The sequence below is a fragment of the Melozone crissalis genome, unplaced genomic scaffold, assembly GCF_028551555.1.
Source record: "Melozone crissalis strain CALT ecotype California unplaced genomic scaffold, PUWL_Pcris_2 ptg000064l_1, whole genome shotgun sequence".
Classification (NCBI taxonomy): Eukaryota; Metazoa; Chordata; class Aves; order Passeriformes; family Passerellidae; genus Melozone; species Melozone crissalis.
This window is the reverse complement of record NW_026535842.1, coordinates 967993-987698: the sequence shown is the minus strand read 5'-3', so window position 1 is coordinate 987698 and position 19706 is coordinate 967993. Positions and strand designations below refer to the sequence as shown.

The window sequence follows — 19706 nt, the reverse complement described above, 5'->3', positions numbered from 1 at the left end:
TCGGTGGAGGAGCTGGAACCTCCCAGGATGGGAAATTCCCGATAGGATGAGGATGGATTTTCCTCTGGGATTTGGGGGTTTGGGGTCCCCTTGCTCAGGAAGGAGTCACATCCTTGTCCAGGATGTGATTCCCACTTGGGAATTCCAGATTTTTCCAGGAATTTTGGGCTCTCTCCTCTTCTTCACAAACTCCAGCACATCCCAGCTCCCATTCCCGATTCCCATTCCCAGCTCCCATTCCCACATTCCCAGTTCCCATTCCCACATTCTCAGTTCCCATTCCTGGCTCCCATTCCCACATTCCCAGTTCCCATTCCCAGCTCCCATTCCTGCATTCCCAGTTCCCATTCCTGGCTCCCATTCCCAGTTCCCATTCCCACATTCCCAGTTCCCATTCCCACATTCCCAGTTCCCATTCCCAGCTCCCATTCCTGCATTCCCAGTTCCCATTCCTGGCTCCCATTCCCAGTTCCCATTCCCACATTCCCAGTTCCCATTCCCACATTCCCATTCCCTGCTCCCATTCCCACATTCCCAGTTCCCATTCCCACATTCCCAGTTCCCATTCCCAGTTCTCATTCCCAGTTCCCATTCCCACATTCCCAGCTCCCATTCCTGCATTCCCAGCTCTGCCATTTATTAATTCCCGCCTGGAATAAACCCCGGGATCGCTGTGGGAGCGAGGAATTCCAGCGGCTCCTCCCGGCCCCAATTCCTGCGGGATTTACCTGGGAGCGGCTCCTCTGCCCAAAATCCCGGGGTTTGGGATCATCCCCGGCCACAGCGGGAAAAGCGGCGGCGCATCCCGAGGGAGGAGCAGCATTCCCGCAGAATTCCTGGCACGATTCCCGGCTGGAGCGAGCGGCAGCGCCGGGATGGATCTGGCAGCAGCGGAGCTCAGATCCCTGGATACGAACCCGGGCTGCGGGAAGGGATCTCAGATTAATTAAATTAATTAGGGATATGAAGAAATTTCAGGCAGAGGGAATTGCAGGGAGAGGGAATGTCACGGAGAGGGAATTTCAGGGACAGGGAATTTCCAGCCCGTTTTGGGGGGAGCTGAGAAGGTTCGCGATAAATAAAAATAAAACCAATCAATAATCGGTAAAATCATCGATAAAACCCCGGAGCTTTGCCGTCACCAGGATCTTCCAATTCCCAATGATTTTAGAGTCGGGGCCCAAAAATGCCCGGGGAGATTTGGGGGGGAAAAGGTGGGAGAGGGGATGGGGGGAGGGAAATTTGGGATGGGGGTGCCTGGAAAGGCGGAGGAGGAATCTGCACCCCTCGGAACGGCAGCGGCGGCTGCGGAGGTCCCGGGAGCGGGGAGGGGATGGGGGGAACCGGGAGAGGGGAGCGGGGGGAGCGGGGGGAGCGGGGGGAGCGGGGCAGGGCTGTCCCCGGCCGGCTCTGCCCGCCCCGCTCTGGCACCGCCCGCGCCGCCCATAAAAGCGCCGCTCGTGCCTCGCCCGCCGCAGTCGGGTCCGCGGCACCGGCTGCGCCCCGAGCCCGCGGCTGGGCCGGGCGGAACCGGCGGCCGGGACCGAGGGGGATCCGCATCCCGAACCGGGGAATCCGCATCTCGAACCGCGGAATCGCAGCCTGAACCGGGGAATCGCACCCCGAACCGAGCGGGGATCCGCATCTCGAACCGGGGAACCTGCAGCCCGAACGGAGCAGGATTTCACTTCCCGAACCGAGCGGGATTTCGCATCCCGAACCGGGGAATCCGCATCCGGAACCGCCTGCATCCGGAACCGCCTGCATCCCGAACCGGGGAATCTGCATCCCGAACCGGGGAATCTGCATCCCGAACCGGCTGCAGCAGGTACCGAGAGGAGCCGCATCCTGAACCGGCTGCTTCCCGACCCGACTGAATCCCGAACCGGGCGGGACCCGCACCCCGAACCGGGCGGGACCCGCACCCCGAACCGGGCGGGACCCGCACCCCGAGCCAGCCGTGCCATGGCCGCGCTCCCGGCTCCAGCTGCCCCCGGACACCGGAGGGACCGGAACCCCAAACCCGCTGCACCCTGAGCCAGCCCTGCACCCCAAACCGGGAGGTGCCCATGCCCCGAAGCAGCCACGCACCCCAAAGGGGCTGAGCCAGCAGAGCCCTGCACCCCAAAACTGGCTGTGCACTGATCCTGCTGCACCCTAAACCAGCAGGGATCTGCACCCCAAACTGGCTGAGCCAGGAGGTCCCTGCACCCCAATCTTGCTGATCCAGAGGTCCCTCACCCCAATTTTCCTGAGCAGGAGGTCCTTCAGCGCAAATTGGCTGATCAGGAGGTCCCTGCACTCCAATTTCGCTCAGCAGAAGGTCCTGCACCCCAATTTTGCCAATCAGGAGGCCCCTGCATCCCCAAATTGGCCGATCCAGGATCCAGGTCCCTGCACCTCAGTTTTGCTGATCAGGAGGTCCCTCACCCCAATTTCGCTCAGCAGAAGGTCCTGCACCTGAATTTCCCTGATCAGGAGGTCCCTGCATCCCAAATTGGCTGATCCAGAGGTCTCTCACCCCAATTTTGCCAATCAGGAGGTTCCTGCATCCCAAATTGGCTGCTTCAGAGGTCCCTCACCTCAGTTTCGCCGATCAGGGGGTCCCTCACCCCAAACTGGCTGATCAGGAGGTCCCTACATCCCAAATTGGCAAATCCAGAGGTGCCTGCACCCCAGTTTTGCTGGTCTGAGATTCCTCACCCCGATCTCCGCGGCCATGGACGAGTCCCCGCCGCTGGCGGCCCGGCCGGAGCCGCAGCCGCCCAACGCGTCGCTGAACGCGTCCTGGTCCAACCCGTTCGTGCAGCCGCCGTGGCAGGTGGCCCTGTGGGCCGCGGCCTACGCGCTCGTCGTGGTGGTGGCCGTGGTGGGCAACGCCGTGGTCATGTGGATCATCCTGGCGCACAAGCGGATGCGCACGGTCACCAACTACTTCCTGGTGAACCTGGCCTTCGCCGAGGCCTCCATGGCCGCGCTCAACACCGTGGTCAACTTCAGCTACGCCGTGCACAACGAGTGGTACTTCGGGGCCGCCTACTGCCGCTTCCACAACTTCTTCCCCATCGCCGCCGTCTTCGCCAGCATCTACTCCATGACGGCCATCGCGCTGGACAGGTCAGTGGTGGGGTCAGCCCTGGTCGGAGTTGGGGACAGGTCAGTGATGGGGTCACTGGAGTTGGGGACAGGTCAGTGGTGGGTCCATCCATCCATGGCCAGAGCTGGGGACAGGTCAGTCCTGGTCGGAGTTGGGGACAGGTCAGTCCTGGTCAGAGTTGGGGACAGGTCAGTGATGGGGACATTCCTGGCCGGAGCATGGCGACAGGTCAGTGACCAGGGTTGGGTTTTCCCTGCCCAGTTCCTGCACTGGGGCCATGATCCCAAGCTCAGCTGGATCCCAGATCCCACTGTGATCCCAAGCTCGGCTGGATCCTGGATCCCACTGGAGCCATGATCCCAGACCACACTGGATCCATTATCTCAAGCTCAGCCAGATCCCAGATCCCACTAGAGCTGTTATCCCAGATCCCACTGCATCCATGATCCCAGATCCCACTGGATCCATGATCCCAGACCACACTGGATCCATGATCCCAGACCTCACTGCATCCATGATCCCAAGATCAGCCAGATCCCAGATCCCACTAGAGCTGTTATCCCAGATCCCACTGCATCCATGATCCCAGATCCCACTGCATCCATGATCCCAGATCTCACTGGATCCATGATCCCAGATCTCACTGCATCCATGATCCCAGATCCCACTGCATCCATGATCCCAGATCTCACTGCATCCATGATCCCAGATCCCACTGCATCCATGATCCCAGATCTCACTGCATCCATGATCCCAGATCTCACTGGATCCATGATCCCAGATCCCACTGCATCCATGATCCCAGATCTCACTGCATCCATGATCCCAGATCCCACTGCATCCATGATCCCAGATCTCACTGGATCCATGATCCCAGATCCCACTGCATCCATGATCCCAGATCTCACTGCATCCATGATCCCAGATCCCACTGCATCCATGATCCCAGATCTCACTGCATCCATGATCCCAGATCCCACTGCATCCATGATCCCAGATCTCACTGGATCCATGATCCCAGACCTCACTGCATCCATGATCCCAAGATCAGCCAGATCCCAGATCCCACTGGAGCCGTTATCCCAGATCCCACAGGATCCACGATCCCAAGCTCAGCCGGATCCCAGTGGCACTGGGGGACCCCAAATCCCCAGAACCCCCCGGATGTCCCTTCCCTCTCCAGGAATTTGGGGTCAGGGCCGTTTCCCCCGGAGCCCCAGCTCCAGATTCACCCCGTGGCTCCCTCTGAGCATTTCGGATTTTTCCAAGGCCCCGTTCCCGGAGCCAGCCGGGCTCTGCCCCTCTCCTGTTCCCAGGGAATAAAGGGAATTCTGGCAGGGATCCGGGCGCTTTTCCTGCCCTTTTCCAGTGCCTCTGGAGCCGCTGCCTCCGGGATTCCCTGTGGGAAGCAGGGCTGGGGTGGGTGAGGCTCCCTGGGCATTAAAACCAGCCCCAGGTTTGGTTCTGTCACCAAATCCTCTCCCTGAAATCCACGGGAATTGAGGCAATCATCAATAAAAACCGGGATATTTCCAGTTCCTTTCCAATGGTGCAGTTCCAGGAGGATCCTTGGGATCGGCTGCAAAAGCCTCTCTGGGGCTGGGATGAATTCCAGGGATTGTTTTTTGGGCTGAATAATTTAATTTACAGCCTTTGATCCACCCTGAGAAATCCAGGGAAGCTGCAGTAAAGCAGGGAGCTCTGGGAGGCTGGGGCTGGAATTTTTTCAGGATTAGCGTTCCCAAAAAATCTTCCCGCACCTGCAAACCCTGAGGAGAAGCTTGGTTTTCTCAAAACATCCAGGCTCCCATCCGGAAGCCGCAGCTCCAACTGCATCCCAAATTCCAGCCAGGAACGGGGAAGGGAACAAACCCCAAATCCCATCCAAACCTTGGGAAAATTCTTCTTTTTCCTGCAGCTGGGAGCTGCCAATGGAGCTGAAAGGCAGGAAAAGCAGGAATGTGTTCCAGGGGCCTGGGAGGGAGGATTGCCAGAGCTGAAACTGGGACTGGAGAGAGCTGGAACTGGGAATGGGAATGGGGAGAGCTGGGAATGGGAATGGAGAGAGCTGGAACTGGGAATGGGAATGGGGAAAGCTGGAACTGGGAATGGGAATGGAAAGAGCTGGAACTGGGAATGGGGAGAGCTGGGAATGGGAACGGGGAGAGCTGGGAATGGGAATGGGAATGGGGAGAGCTGGGAATGGGAATGGAGAGAGTTGGAACTGGGAATGGGAATGGAAAGAGCTGGGAATGGGACTGGGGAGAGCTGGAACTGGGAATGGGGAGAGCTGGAACTGGGAATGGGGAGAGCTGGGAATGGGAATGGGAATGGGGAGAGATGGGAATGGGACTGGGGAGAGCTGGAACTGGGAATGGGGAGAGCTGGGAATGGGAATGGGAATGGGGAGAGCTGGGAATGGGAATGGGAATGGGAATGGGAATGGGGAGAGCTGGGAATGCGCAGAGCTGGGAATGGGAATGAGGAGGGCTGTGTTGGGGTTCCAGTCACAGCCAGGATGGAATTCCCAATTCCCACCAAAAATCAGGGAAGCAGCATGGAAAAAGCCTCGTATTCCCCAAGTCCTGGGATTGGGAAGGACCCCCAATCCCAGGCTGCCCCAAACCCGTCCAGCCCAGCCCCGGGCACTTCCCAGGATCCAGAGGCTCCCCAGTGGGATTTTTTGTGGGATCCATCACGGATCCATGCGGGATTTTTGCTGGAAGCGTCTCCATCCCCTCCTTCCCCTGGAGCTGCTCCAGCCCTGGGCACGAAAGAAAAACACACGGAAGTTGTTCCGAACACTCGAGACAATGGCAGGAAATTCGGGATGGGGCTGGCACTGCGGGAAGTGCCTCAGGAAAATCCCAAAGGATTCGGGGCCTGGCAGCTCCCTCGGCTCCCAAATTCCCACCCCATCCTTTGTTTGCCCAAAGGGAATGCCAGGATTTCCCAGCTCCCATTCCTGCTGTTCCTAAAGCTGGAGAACACAGGGATTTTCTGCCTTTAATTCCCACTGGTCCCAAAGGGAACCCCAGGATTTTCTGGCCCTAATTCCCACTGTTCCCAAGGCTGGAACATTGGGATTTTCTAGCTCTGATTCCCCCTTTTCCCAAAGAGAAAACTGGGATTTTCCAGCCTTTATTCCCACTTTTCCCAAAGGGAACTCTGGCTTTTTCCATCCCTGATTCCTGCTATTCCTAGACCCAGAACCCTGGGATTTTCCATCCCTAATTCCTGCTGTTCCCAAAGCTGGAACATTGGGATTTTCCAGCCCTAATTCCCACTGTTCCCAGACCCAGAACCCCGGGATTTTCCATCCTTAATTCCTGCTGTTCCCAAAGCTGGAACACTGGGATTTTCCAGCCCTGATTCCTACTGTTCCCAAAGCTGGAACATTCGGATTTTCCATCCCTGATTCCTGCTGTTTCCAGATCCAGAACCCTGGGATTTTCTGGCCATATTCCTGCTGTTCTCAGACCCAGAACCCCAGGATTTTCCAGCCCCAGTTCCTGCTGTTCCCAGACCCAGAACCTCAGAATTTTCCATCCCTAATTCCCCCTTCTCCCAAAAGGAACCCCGGGATTTTCCAGCCCAAATTCCTGCTGTTCCCAGACCCAGAACCCCGTGATTTTACCCCAGGATATTCCCATTTTCCCTCCCAGGTACATGGCCATCATCCATCTGGCCATATTCCCGTTGTTCCCAGACCCAGAACCCCGGGATTTTCCCCCAGATTTTCCCATTTTCCCTCCCAGGTACATGGCCATCATCCATCTGGCCATATTCCCGCTGTTCCCAGACCCAGAACCCCGGGATTTTCCCCCAGATTTTCCCATTTTGCCTCCCAGGTACATGGCCATCATCCACCCGCTCCGGCCGCGCCTCTCGGCCGCGGCCACCAAGGCCGTGATGGGGCTGATCTGGCTGCTGGCGCTGCTGCTCGCCTTCCCACAGGGATATTTCTCCGTCACCGCCGAGCTCCCGGGGCGCCTCGTCTGCCTCGTGGAGTGGCCGGAGCCCGGCGGAGCCGAGTCCGGGAAAACGTGAGTGGGAATGGGGAAAAATGGGGAAAAATGGGCAAAAACGGGGCAAAACCGGGGTGGGAATGGGGAAAAATGGGGTGGGAATTGGGAAAATGGGGTGGGAATGGGGAAAAACAGGGAAAAACGGGGAAAAACGGGGTGGGAATGGGGAAAAACGGGGAAAATCGGGGCGGGAATGGGGGAAAATGGGGTGGGAATGGGGAAAAACAGGGGAATGGGGAAAACGGGGTGGGAATGGGGAAAAACGTGAGTGGGAATGGGGAAAAACAGGGTGGGAATGGGGAAAAATGGGGTGGGAATGGAGAAAATGGGGTGGGAATGGGGGAAATGGGGGTGGGAATGGGGAAAATGGAGTGGGAGAGGGGAAAATGGGGTGGGAGAAGGGAAAAATGGGATGAAAAACAGGAGAGGGGAAAAATGGGGGGAATAGAGGGGGAAAGGGAAAGGGAAAAGTAAAATGAAAGGAGCAAAAAAAGAGAAAAAAAGAGGGGGGAAAGAGGAAAAGAAGAGGGGGGGGGAAAAGGGGGAAAAGGAAGGGAAGGGAAGTCCTGAATTTCCAAAGGGTCTGGGAATGGTTTGCCAAGGGGAGTTAAATGTCAGGTGTTGAGGAAAAAAAGGATGGGGAGGAATGAAAAAGGGAATGAAAAAGGGATTTTAAAAAGGGAATAAATAAAGGGAATAAAGAAGGGAATAAAAAAAGGAGTTTGTGATCTGCAGCCCTGAGGAGGGAGGAACTGGGGCTGTGGAATTCCACTCTGGAATTCCGGGCCAGGTGTCAGATCCAAACCCTCCCCGTGTCCTTTGTCACCTCATTCCCAGAGTTCGTCCTCGGGGGCCCCTTCCATCCCAGAATATTCCCAGGGTGGATTTTCCAAAGGCTGATCCCAAAGGAAAACAGTGCTGTTAAATCCACAATGGATCCGCATCCCGCGCTCTGGGAAACTGGGAAAAGTGGGAAAAGTGGGAAAAGGAGATCCCTGGCAGCTTTGGGATGGCAAATCCCAAAGAATTTGGGGGCTGGGAGGAACTCAGTGGCGTCTCCAGTCCTCGGGAATCCCATGAGCAGATCCCGGGATGGGATTTTCCTGCCCTAAATAACTCGGGACAGGTGTTTGGGTCATTCCAGAGGTGCCATTCCGGCCCTTCCCCGCTCCATGGCCTCGGAGTGGATATTCCGGGAATGCTCCGGTGGCAGCTGCTCCGTTTGTGGCGCCAGGGGGAAAAATTCCATCCTTTATCCAGCTCTCAGGGAAAACAGGGGGAAAACCCAGGGAAAACAGGAGAATTCCAACACTTCTGGGGGAATTCCTTTGGAAAACCTCTGGGGAGCACAGCCCTGGTGTGCAGAGGGTACCAGAGCTGGTTTTTCCCTGGAGAACATCCCTGGTTTTGGCCAGAGCTGAGAATTCTGCAGGATTCCAGCTGGACATCGATCCCTGCTTCCCAAAGGGATCAGGAATTCCGTTTGGGGTTTTGAGGGAAGCGTGAGGCCGTCCCTGGATCCCCTGGGAATTCAGGGATGCCCTTTCCACGCCAACATTCCCGGGATTCCCAGGGAAAAGGAGGTGGCAGCTCCATCCTCCGGCATCACGGGATCCTCCATCCATCCCACACCAGATCCTAAACCCCTTCCAGCTGCAAACCCCAATCCCGGGAATGCTGCAGGCAGAGCAATTCCCAGTGCTTTTCCATGCCTAGATCCCAAAGGATTCCTGGAGCTGCCTGGAACGGCTCTGGGAGCCCAGACCCCTCTGGGAACGGGGCTCTGCGCTGCTGACGTTATCCCGCAGCTCCTCCAGACGTTCCTGCGGCGCTCTGAGGATCCGCAATTCCATGGGAACCGCAACAAAATCCTCCCGCGGAGCCGCCGAGACGCCTCTGGAATGAGGCGAACGAAATCCAGTCCCGCCAAGGCCATCCCAAATGGAATTAGGGCCGGCAAAATCAGATTGTGGCGCCGAGCAGCAGCCCCGGTCCCTGCAGGAGAATTCCCAGAGCCGCTCTCACCCTCTGGAGCTGGGATTCAGCCCCAGCTCCCAGGAGGGGGAGCGGGAGCAGGGCTGGATTGGAGCCCAAATCCTTGGGAAGATGCAGGAGCTGGGATTGGAGCCCAGAGACCCCAGAGCCTTGGGAAGGAAATTCCCGCTAACCAGGCAGGATTTGGGGAGTTTTCCAAGCCAGCACCAGCCACGTTTGTGGACTCAGGTTTTAGGGAAGAGAGGATTTTCCAGGATTTTCCACAGGGTTGGAGCTTCCATCCCCTCCTGTGCTTAAACCCAGAATTATTGGATTTCCATTTAAACCATTCCTCTCTAACAGAATTCCTCACTGATCCACGGCATTCCCAGAATTCCAACGGCATTCCCAGTGCTCCCACATTGTTCCCAGTGCTTCCATGGCATTCCCAACACTTCCATGGCATTCCCAATGCCGGATTCTCAGAGATTATCCCATTTTTCCAGGTCTCACCATTTCTCCAGGTCCTCCTGATGGATCCTCAGGGATTATCCCATTTTTCTAGGTCCCACCATTTCCACGTCCATCCTGCTGGATCCTCAAGGATTATCCTGTATTTTTTCCAGATCCCACCATTTCCATGTCCATCCTGCTGGATCCTCAGGGATTATCCCATTTTTTTTCCCAGGTCCCACTTTTCCATGTCCATCCTGCTGGATCCTCAGGGATTATCCCGTTTTTTTCCAGGTCCCACTTTTCCATGTCCATCCTGCTGGATCCTCAGGGATTATCCCGTTTTTTTCCAGATCCCACCATTTCCACGTCCATCCTGCTGGATCCTCAGGGATTATCCTGGTTTTTTTCCAGGTACCACTTTTCCATGACGGTGCTGCTGTACCTGCTGCCGCTGCTGGTGATCGGCTGCGCCTACGCCGCCGTCGGCCGCACGCTCTGGGCCAGCGCCATCCCCGGCGACTCCTCCGACCGCTACCACGAGCAGGTGTCGGCCAAGAGGAAGGTGAGGAACCCTGGGAGGGGCTGGATCCAGAATTCCTGGCCAATCCCCACAAGGTGAGGAACCCTGGGAGGGGCTGGATCCAGAATTCCTGGCCAATCCCCACAAGGTGAGGAACCCTGGGAGGGGCTGGATCCAGAATTCTTGGCCAATCTCCACAAGGTGAGGAACTCCAGGAGGGGATGGATCCAGAATTCCTGGCCAATCCCCACAAAGGTGAGGAACCCTGGGAAGGAATGGATCCAGAATTCCTGGCCAATCTTCACAAAATCCTCCTCTGGAGCTGCCAAGATGCCTTTGGAATGAGGCAAACGAAATCCAGCCCTGCCAAGGCCATCCCAAATGGAATTAGGGCTGGGAAAATCAGATTGTGGCACTGAGCAGCACGAGGGGTTGGATCCAGAATTCCTGGCCAATCTCCACAAGGTGAGGAATTCTGGGAGGGGCTGGATGCAGAATTCCTGGTCAATCCCAACCATGAACAGTCTTGGACAAGAGAAAGGTGAGAAATTCTGGGAGGGGATGGATCCAGAATTCCTGGCCAATCTCCACAAGGTGAGAAACTCCAAGAGGGGTTGGATCCAGAAGTCCTGGCCAATCCCAAACCATGAGCATGTGTTGGCCAAGAGGAAGGTGAGGAACTCTGGGAGGGGCTGGATCCAGAATTCCTGGCCAATCCCAGAGGCCATTCCCGAGGCTGGAATCTCTCCCGTGGCAGGTGGTGAAGATGATGATCATGGTGGTGTGCACCTTCGCGCTCTGCTGGCTGCCCTACCACGTCTACTTCACGCTGCAGTACCTGCGGCCCGAGTGGTACGTGCAGAGCTTCATCCAGCAGGTCTACCTGGCCGTCATGTGGCTGGCCATGAGCTCCACCATGTACAACCCCATCATCTACTGCTGCCTCAACGACAGGTGGGCGCCGCGCGGCTCGGGAACGCGGAGCGGGGGGTCCCAACGGAGAGGAGGGATGGGGTTTTCTGGGATGGCACAAAAAAACCATCTGCCACTTCCAGCAGGGGTGGGGGTGGCACAATTCTCACCTGGAGTCTTTCCTAATCCCTGTGGGTTTTGAGGGCAAGCAGCAACTGAAATGATCCCAACTCCTAATTGGGGTTTATGGGGGTTTCCATTTCTCAGGGGGTTTCCATTTCTCAGTGGGTTTTCCATTTCTCAGTGGGTTTTTCATTTCTTGGAGGGTTTTTCCTCTCCTCAGTGAAAGATGGCAATGTTTAGAAAAGCTCAGCTTTCTCTCCTTCTTCCTTTGTCCATCTCCATGTCTTTCCCCATTCCTTTGCCATCTCCATCCCATTCCTTTGCCCATCTCCATCCCGCTCCTCTGCCCATCTCCATCTCATTCCTCTGGCCATCTCCATCCCATTCCTTTGTCCATCTGCATTCCCTTCCCTTTGTCCATCTCCATCCTGTCCCTTTTTCCGTGTCCATCCCATTCTTCTGGCCATCTCCACCCCGTTCCTTTGGCCATCTCCACCCAATTCCTCTGTCCATTTCCATCTCATTCCTTTGCCCATCTCCATCCCCATTCCTTTGTCCATCTCCATCCCATTCCTTTGTCTGTGTCCATCCCATTCCTCTGTCCATCTCCATCCCATTCCTCTGTCCATCCCCACATCTTTCCCCGCCCATGCCCGTGTCCATCCCGTCACCGTGGCCAGGTTCCGGGTGGGATTCAAGCACGCCTTCCGCTGGTGCCCGTGTGTGAGCGCCGGCGAGTACGAGGGGCTGGAGCTGCGCTCGGCGCGCTTCCTGCACACGCACAGCTCCGTGTCCAAGCTCAGCCGCATGGACACCACCACCGTGGCCTCGGCGCTCGGCGCGCGGCCGACGAGGAGCTGGACGAGCCCGGCCGGGGCCGAGCGGCTCTCCCTGGACATGACCTCCAACGGCTCCTCCCGCAGCGACTCCAAGACGGTCTCCGAGAGCTTCAGCTTCTACTCCAACACCCTGACCTAGGGATGTCCCCTCAGCGCCACCTCGGTGTCACCGCCCTGCTTGTGCCGTGCCGGCGTTTCTCGTGTTGTTTTCCCGTCTCTTTTTCTTTGGGATGAGTTCCGTTGTGGGGCTGGACATCAGGAATGTTTTCACTGCCTGGCTGGAGATGGAGGGGATGCAGGAACGGGACAGAGCCAGGTTTTCCTTGGAATCCCAACGCTGGCCGGCGCTTCCGTGCCCTCTGCGAGGCAGGAGGGACCTCTCGGTGCATCCCACCCATGGAAAACGACCCCATCCTGCACCTCCCTCCTCCCATCCTTAATTTCATTCTCCTTGCTGGATATGCAGGGAGAATGAAATTGAATCCCAAATCCCAAAATCCCAAAAAGGCTTTTTCCAGCAGCATGGGGAATCATCAGCACTGCACAGATTCTGGGATTCAGACAGGCCTGGCCCTGCTTTGGGTCTGTTTGGCACAAGAACCGCGGCTCCTTTGGAAGCTGCAGCCAAGGATCCATCCGGGAGCCATTCCCATTGTTCGGAGCGTTTTTCTGGGATTGCCGTGGATACAAGGCCTGCCCCGCCCATCCTTGCCTTTATTGTTGTTTTTATTTTCTGTCCCTCGAGGGCTCCTCATGGCCGAGCGTTGCAGGAGGGAAGCGCAGGATCCGCTGTTTGCGGAGCGTTCCCACAGGGAATGACGGGATTTGGGTTTTTTGGGATTTCCGTGTCCTTGCTGGAGCCCTGGTGTGAGGTCACAGAGCCCAGCCCGGGAGCTCCCGGGGTTTATTTCCCATTAAAATTGCCATAATCTGAAAAAATTCTGATTTTCAGCCTTCAGGACCCACCATGGGCCCTTCCAGCCTTCCCCATTCTGGGATTCCGGGATTTTGGGATTTATTCCTTTCCCAAACCCCGCCCCAAATCCTGTGTTCAGCTGAAAGATGGACACAACCATTATAACGCAAAGTTTAGCATGGGAATCCCCCTTTTCCTTGGAATATGCACCCCAATCCAGTCCCTGTGGAATATCCACCCCAAATCCCATCCCTGTGGAATATCCACCCCAAATCCCACCCCTGTGGAATATGCACCCCAAATCCAGTCCCTGTGGAATATCCACCCCAAATCCCACCCCTGTGAAATATGCACCCCAAATCCCGTCCCTGTGGAATATCCACCCCAAATCCCACCCCTGTGGAATATGCACCCCAAACCCCATCCCTGTGGAATATCCACCCCAAATCCCATCCCTGTGACTCTGACATCCCTGGGGAATTCGGGCTGGCAGCAGCTGGAAGGAGCTTTCTGGAACGTTCTTCCCATGGAGCATCCCAAGAGAGAGGGAACCCAACCGTCCTTCCCAAAGTGTCTCAGGATTGTCCCAGTGTGGATTTTCATGGATAAATATTCCTTTGATGTGGAGAATGGTTCGTTATCCCTTAATGAGGGGAGGAGGGGTGGGAGTGGGACGAGGTGGGAAAATTCCATTAAATCCCATAAAAAGGATGGGTGATGGGTTTGGGGCACCCTCAGTGGGAGGGGTTTGCCCTGAAACGCCACCGAAACAGGAAAAGGGACAATTCCCAAAATTCCTCCTCAAATTCAGGGCTGGGAGGGCAGCACTGATTCCCAAATCATGGAAATTCATGAATCCCTCCTGGAGCACGGGCAGGGCTCGGGGCCGCTCCGTTCTCTGGGTGATTCCTGGTGTTTCCTGTGTCCCTGATGGATCCCAGCTCCCCGTCCCGGGCTGGGCTTCCCAAATCCCGCTGCTCCGCCGGGAACACACAATCTGTGCTTTTCCAAGCAGGATATTCCAGGTGGGAATTGCTGGAGCATCCCGCCCCTGCTGGCAGTTCCAGCCGACTGGAATTCTGGATTTTAATTAAAGCAGCGTTCCCGGGCTCAGCTCAACCCCACGGGCCCGGTAAATTCCGGCTGTTGGTTTTCCATCGGTGATTTTATGTGGGAAAAAGGAGAGATAAATATCCACACGTTCCTGGCTGAGATTCCTGTGAACGCCGGGCTGGATGCTGGATCCCCCTTCCTGGTGGGATTCAGATCCCAACAGAGCCGTTTCCTTCATTGGGATCATCCCTTCCTGGTGGGATTCAGATCCCAACAGAGCCGTTTCCTTCATTGGGATCATCCCTTCCTGGTGGGATTCAGATCCCAACAGAGCCGTTTCCTTCACTGGGATTATCCCTTCCTGGTGGGATTCAGATCCCAACAGAGCCGTTTCCTTCACTGGGATCATCCCTTCCTGCTGGGATTCAGATCCCAACAGAGCCGTTTCCTTCACTGGGATTATCCCTTCCTGGTGGGATTCAGATCCCAACAGAGCCGTTTCCTTCATTGGGATCATCCCTTCCTGCTGGGATTCAGATCCCAACAGAGCCGTTTCCTTCATTGGGATCATCCCTTCCTGGTGGGATTCAGATCCCAACAGAGCCGTTTCCTTCATTGGGATCATCCCTTCCTGCTGGGATTCAGATCCCAACAGAGCCGTTTCCTTCAGTGGGATTATCCCTTCCTGCTGGGATTCAGATCCCAACGGAGCCGTTTCCTTCAGTGGGATTATCCCTTCCTGCTGGGATTCAGATCCCAACGGAGCCGTTTCCTTCAGTGGGATTATCCCTTCCTGCTGGGATTCAGATCCCAACAGAGCCGTTTCCTTCAGTGGGATTATCCCTCCTGCTGGGATTCAGATCCCAACAGATCCATCAGCATCATCCCATCCCTTTAACAGCCCTGTCCCTAATGGGGAATTTCACCCCCACCCCATAAAATGAGGCACAAAACTCCCCCTCAGCCACACAAGGAAAGGGAATTCCACATTCCCGGGGCTTTGTGTTATCCCTCCATCTCCAATTCCACAGGAAACACCCCAAAATCAGGGCTGACCACAAAACCCCCCAAATTTTGTCATTTTTGATGCTTTCCAAGTGGGATCTGCAGCTCTGAGCGAGCCCATCCCGCTCAATTCCCTCTCTGGTTCAGCCTCATTTCCATGGATGCATTCCAGCGTTTTGCATAAATGTTTGCTTAATGCCGAGTCCAAAATATCCCAGAAAATAAAAAACCCCGGGAACTCAAGGCAGCTCCTGGGTGGATCCCGCAGTTTCCATGGCACCCGGGGGCTCTGGGATGCTTCCCAAAAACTCAGAGCTCAGGGGAGGAACGATTTGGGTTCAGGACATCCACATGGAAGTGAATTCACGATTTTCAGGAATGCCCAGTTTTATTTTTGGGGCAGATTCCGGCAGATTTGGGGTTCCTGGAGGGTGGAGAATTCCAGCTTGTTCCCAGCAGTAATTAGCGTTAATTACCCTGGTAATTACTGAGCTCTGAACAGGAGCTGCCAGCAGCAGCCATTAGGAACCAGCCCGGGCTGGGTGGGAATTTTGGGGTGGGAAATGAGGAATTCAATTGGATTTGGTGTTTCCAGGGCTGAGGAACCCCCTGGGCATCGGGGAGTTCCAGAGGGAAGGAAGGGAAAAGGGGAGAGAAGGAATTGCTTCCACAAGGATGGGCTTAATTAGAATTAATTATTCATTGGAGCAACCGAGGGAATGCAGGAGGATTTAAGGAATCCTGGGGGATCCACGCTCTAGCCAGGATTTTTTTAGGAAGAAATTCCTCCCTGAGGGGCTGGGATGGAATTCCCCCTGGATCCCTGGGAGTGTCCAAGGGCAGGCTGGACAGGGCACCAAAATTCTGGGAAATCCTGGGATTTGTGGCAAAAGAATTGGGGATAAAACACAGGGAATGAGAGCAGCAGAGGTCAGATCCTCACTGCTCATTGGGAATGAGGGGCAGGGAAAAGGGATTGGGACCATTCCCAGGGAATGAGGGCAGGGAAAAGGGATTGGGACCATTCCCAGGGAATGAGGGCAGGGAAAAGGGATTGGGACCATTCCCAGGGAATGAGGGGCAGGGAAAAGGGATTGGGACCATTCCCAGGGAATGAGGGCAGGGAAAAGGGATTGGGGCCATTCCCAGGGAATGAGGACCAGGAGAAGGGATTGGGGCCACCCTGAGGTCTGTGACACTCCAGCCTCTTCCAGAACATTCCCACTAAAGGGAAAAGAATCCATCCCAGCTGGATGCGAGCGAGGCGTGCAGCAGCCAGGCAGAACAGAGCTTCCCAATGAAATCCTGGAAAGATCCAACCCCTTTCCCTCTCCTGAGCTTTCCCTCGCGGCCCTGGAGCCGCGGCCGGAGGGGATGGACACGGCCCTGGAAGGGGAAAACAGGGGGAGAATGCCCTGAAATCCCAAATCCGAGGCCTTTTCCAGGCTCCATTCAGGGAATAGCCAGGGAATGGTCAGTTGGTCCCAGGGTGGGATTCTCTGCCCATTCCCTGAGCATTCCAGGCAAAGTCTCCAATCCCCATTCCCTCCCCTTTTCCCAAGTTTCCCACCCCACAGCTCGGGGACATCCCAGGGCCCCAAATCCTCCCAAACCCTTCCCGAGCCCGGCTGGAAAATTCCCAGCAGCTCCCAAAGGAAACCTCTCCCTGCACCCAGGAGCATCCCCACATCCTCCCAGGATTTTGGGAATGTGGGGAGCTGGGAATGGAGTCCTGGCAGGGATTTCTGGAGCCGGGGAGGGATCACAGCCCTTTGTACCACTGCTGTCACAGTGATCCATTCCCTCAATTCCCCCTTCCATCCGGGAACGCTCCTGCTGATGCCGGGGGAAAATCCAATGCGGTTGCCAGGGCAGGAATGATTTATTCGGGCATAAAACCTGTCAGAATTCCTTGGAGTCTCCTCCGGGATGGGCTCAGCTGCAGAGATTGATCTGTTTACAGCAGCCACGGAAAGCGGGGGCTGCTCCCAGGAAAACACATCCCAAACCCAGCCGGGGATTTTCCAGCCTCTCCCAAATATCCTGGAGCAGCCGAGGGAAGGCACCGACCTCATTGCTCAGCCCCCCACATTATCAGGGGGACAAAAAAAACCCCAAAGGGGTTCAGATCCTCCAGGTTTGGGAATCTTCCAGGGAGATTCCAGGCTGCTCTTCCAAGGAGATTCCAGGCTCCAAGCGTGATTCCTTTGCCATTTTTGGGGGTTGGATGAAGGCAAAGCTGAGATCCCTCCGGCTCCGTCCTGGCAGGAATGGGGCCTGGCTCCAGAGGAACAGATGGAGCCAAAATAAAACTGAGATTTGAGGGTTGAGGACCACCCAAAATTCACATATTCCTCAGGAAAAATGGAATTTTCCTTGTTTGCTTCCAGTTGATGGATGGCTGTGCTTGGAATGGGTTCTATAAAAACTCAACTGTGAATTGAGCCCAGGAAGGGCTAAACTGAGGAAAGGGGATTTTCTTTGTTTGGTTGATGTGTTGTTGTGTGTGGAATAAAAACCCAAGTGTGGATCAAGCTCAGCTCCAGGGCCAAAATCAAACTGGGATTTGGGGGTTAAGGATCACCCTAAATCCACACATTCCTTAGGAAAAATGGGATTGTCCTTGTTTGGCTGATGGATGGCTGTGTTTGGAAGGGGTTCTATGGAAACCCAGCTGTCACTCCCATCCTAGGGACAGGCTGGGTGGTGTTTCCTTGGACCAGCCCTTCCCGGGAGCCTGGAATATCCTGGATAGGGACACCATTCCCTAAATCCAGGTTTTCCCCCCTTCCCAGGGTGATCCCGCGGCTCCATCCCGCGCTGGAGCTCGGATTTAATGATCCCAAAGGTGTTTTCCACCCTCAACAATTCCACGGTTCTGTGACCCCTTGGCTGCTCCGTGCGGGGAGGGGAAATCCTGGGAACCATTCCTGCGGAGATCAATCCACGCTTTTCCTCCTGCTCCATCCAGCGGCTCGGCCGGGAAAAACCGCCGGGAAAAACGGCGGCACCCAGCGGCAGCATCCCTAAATCCCCAAATTCCGGAAAAACTCCTGCTCCCGTGGAGTCAAACCCTCTTCCCAAACTTTGGGAATTCCCAAGCTTTGGGGACGGATCTGGCACATCCACGCCATCCCAATTTTTTTTTCTAAAGCTCCCAGAGCACGAGGGATGCTCCAGAAGGAAAAGTCATGGATTTGCTTCCCTCCTGGTGGAGCTTTGCCTCAGGCACTGGAGCTCGGGGCTCTCCCAGGAGCGTCTGCCAGGGATGTGGGACCTGGAGCCAGGTGAGGGTCCCGGGGAATGTGGGAAATACATGACAGGGAATATGGGAACACACCTTGGAGAGTGACAGAGAATGTGGGAACACACCTTGGAGAGTGACAGGAAATATGGGAACACACCTTGGAGAGTGACAGGGAATGTGGGAATTACACCTGGAGAGTGACAGGGAATGTGGGAATTACACCTGAAGAGTGACAGGGAATGTGAGAACACACCTGGAAGGGCAAAGTGAATATCGGGACCCACCTGAAGGGGAAGGCCTGGATGCTGCACTCAGTGACAAGGTGGGGATCGGGCCCATCTTGGACTCGGTGATCCCAAAGATTCCAAGATTACCTCAGCGATTCCGAGGTTAGCGGCGCGGCTCTGGCGGCTCCTCCGCCTTCCGGGGGGGCTCCACAGCAGCACCGAAGCGCACGCTGACCCCGCTCCGGCCCCGGAATTAGGGGGAAAACGGGGGAAATGGCGAGGCCGCCCCTTCCCCTTCGCCGGCCCCCTCACGGCTCCCTCAGAGCGAAGCCCCGCCCCCTTCACCCTCACGACCGTTACTGAGCGCGCGCCGCCGTTCAAACCCGCCTCGGGGGCGGGCGCGCCGCGCGCTGATTGGCTGGAAGGCGCGGAGGGGGCGTGGCCCCGGGGATGGCGGGCTCGCTGTCTGCGCCGCGCGGAGCCATGGCCATGGCTGCCTGCAGCCCCAGCCCGGCCGCCACCGCCGCCGCCTTCCTCTCGCCGATCCTGCGGGCCCCCGGCAGCACCGGCACCCCCGTGTTCGCTGAGTGCCCCGACAACGACGATGAGCGCGAGAGGCGCCAGCGCCGCCGCTCCAGGGCTGTGGACTCGTCGCTGCAGGGCCTCGGTTCCCCATCGCTCAGGTAGGGCCGGTCCCGCGATGCCTGGGCCGAGGAGGGGGAATGCGGGGCTGAGGGGAGAGCCCGGGCACCGATCCCGCGGGGCTGAGGGGAGAGCCCGGGCACCGACCCCGCTGTGTCCCGGCTGAGGGATGTCCCGGTTACCGACCCCGCTGTGTCCCGGCTGAGGGGTGTCCCGGTACTGACCCCGCTGTGTCCCGGCTGCGGAGAGCCCCGGTTACCGACCCCGCTGTGTCCCGCAGGACCGAGAGCTGGCAGCCGCCGCTGCCCCAATGGACCAACGCGCAGATCTCGGAGCACTACAGCACCTGCATCAAGCTCTCCACCGAGAACGTGAGTCAGGGCCGCCACCTTCGGGCCCTGCGGGGTTTAAAACCCCTCAGCAGCGGGGTTTGGCAGGTTAAAGGACCACAAAGGGGTGTCCTGTCCCAGCTGGGCCATGGGCGCTGTGCACACACTTCTGGAATATCTCTGGGCAATCCCAGGAAAAAGTTCCTGTGGGAATTTTTCCTGCCCGTTCCTCTCGTCCCATGCTGGGCCCCAGGGGTGTCCCTGGCCAGGGGAAGGGTCCCAGCTTTTTCTTCTGGGGCTTTCTTACAGAAAATCACCACCAAGAACGCCTTTGGCTG

At 56.6% G+C, this 19706-nt stretch overlaps 1 protein-coding gene across 1 annotated transcript; it reads left to right on the top strand.

Annotated features, from left to right (window-relative positions):
* Positions 1 to 2719: 2719 nt before the first annotated feature.
* On the top strand, positions 2720 to 12408 carry TACR1 (tachykinin receptor 1). The gene is made up of 5 exons (XM_054289233.1): positions 2720 to 3117; positions 6949 to 7143; positions 9967 to 10117; positions 10833 to 11029; positions 11791 to 12408. Exons 1-5 carry the CDS (start codon positions 2720 to 2722, stop codon positions 12086 to 12088), a joined length of 1239 nt encoding a protein of 412 aa, XP_054145208.1. The 3' UTR covers positions 12089 to 12408.
* Positions 12409 to 19706: the final 7298 nt, after the last annotated feature.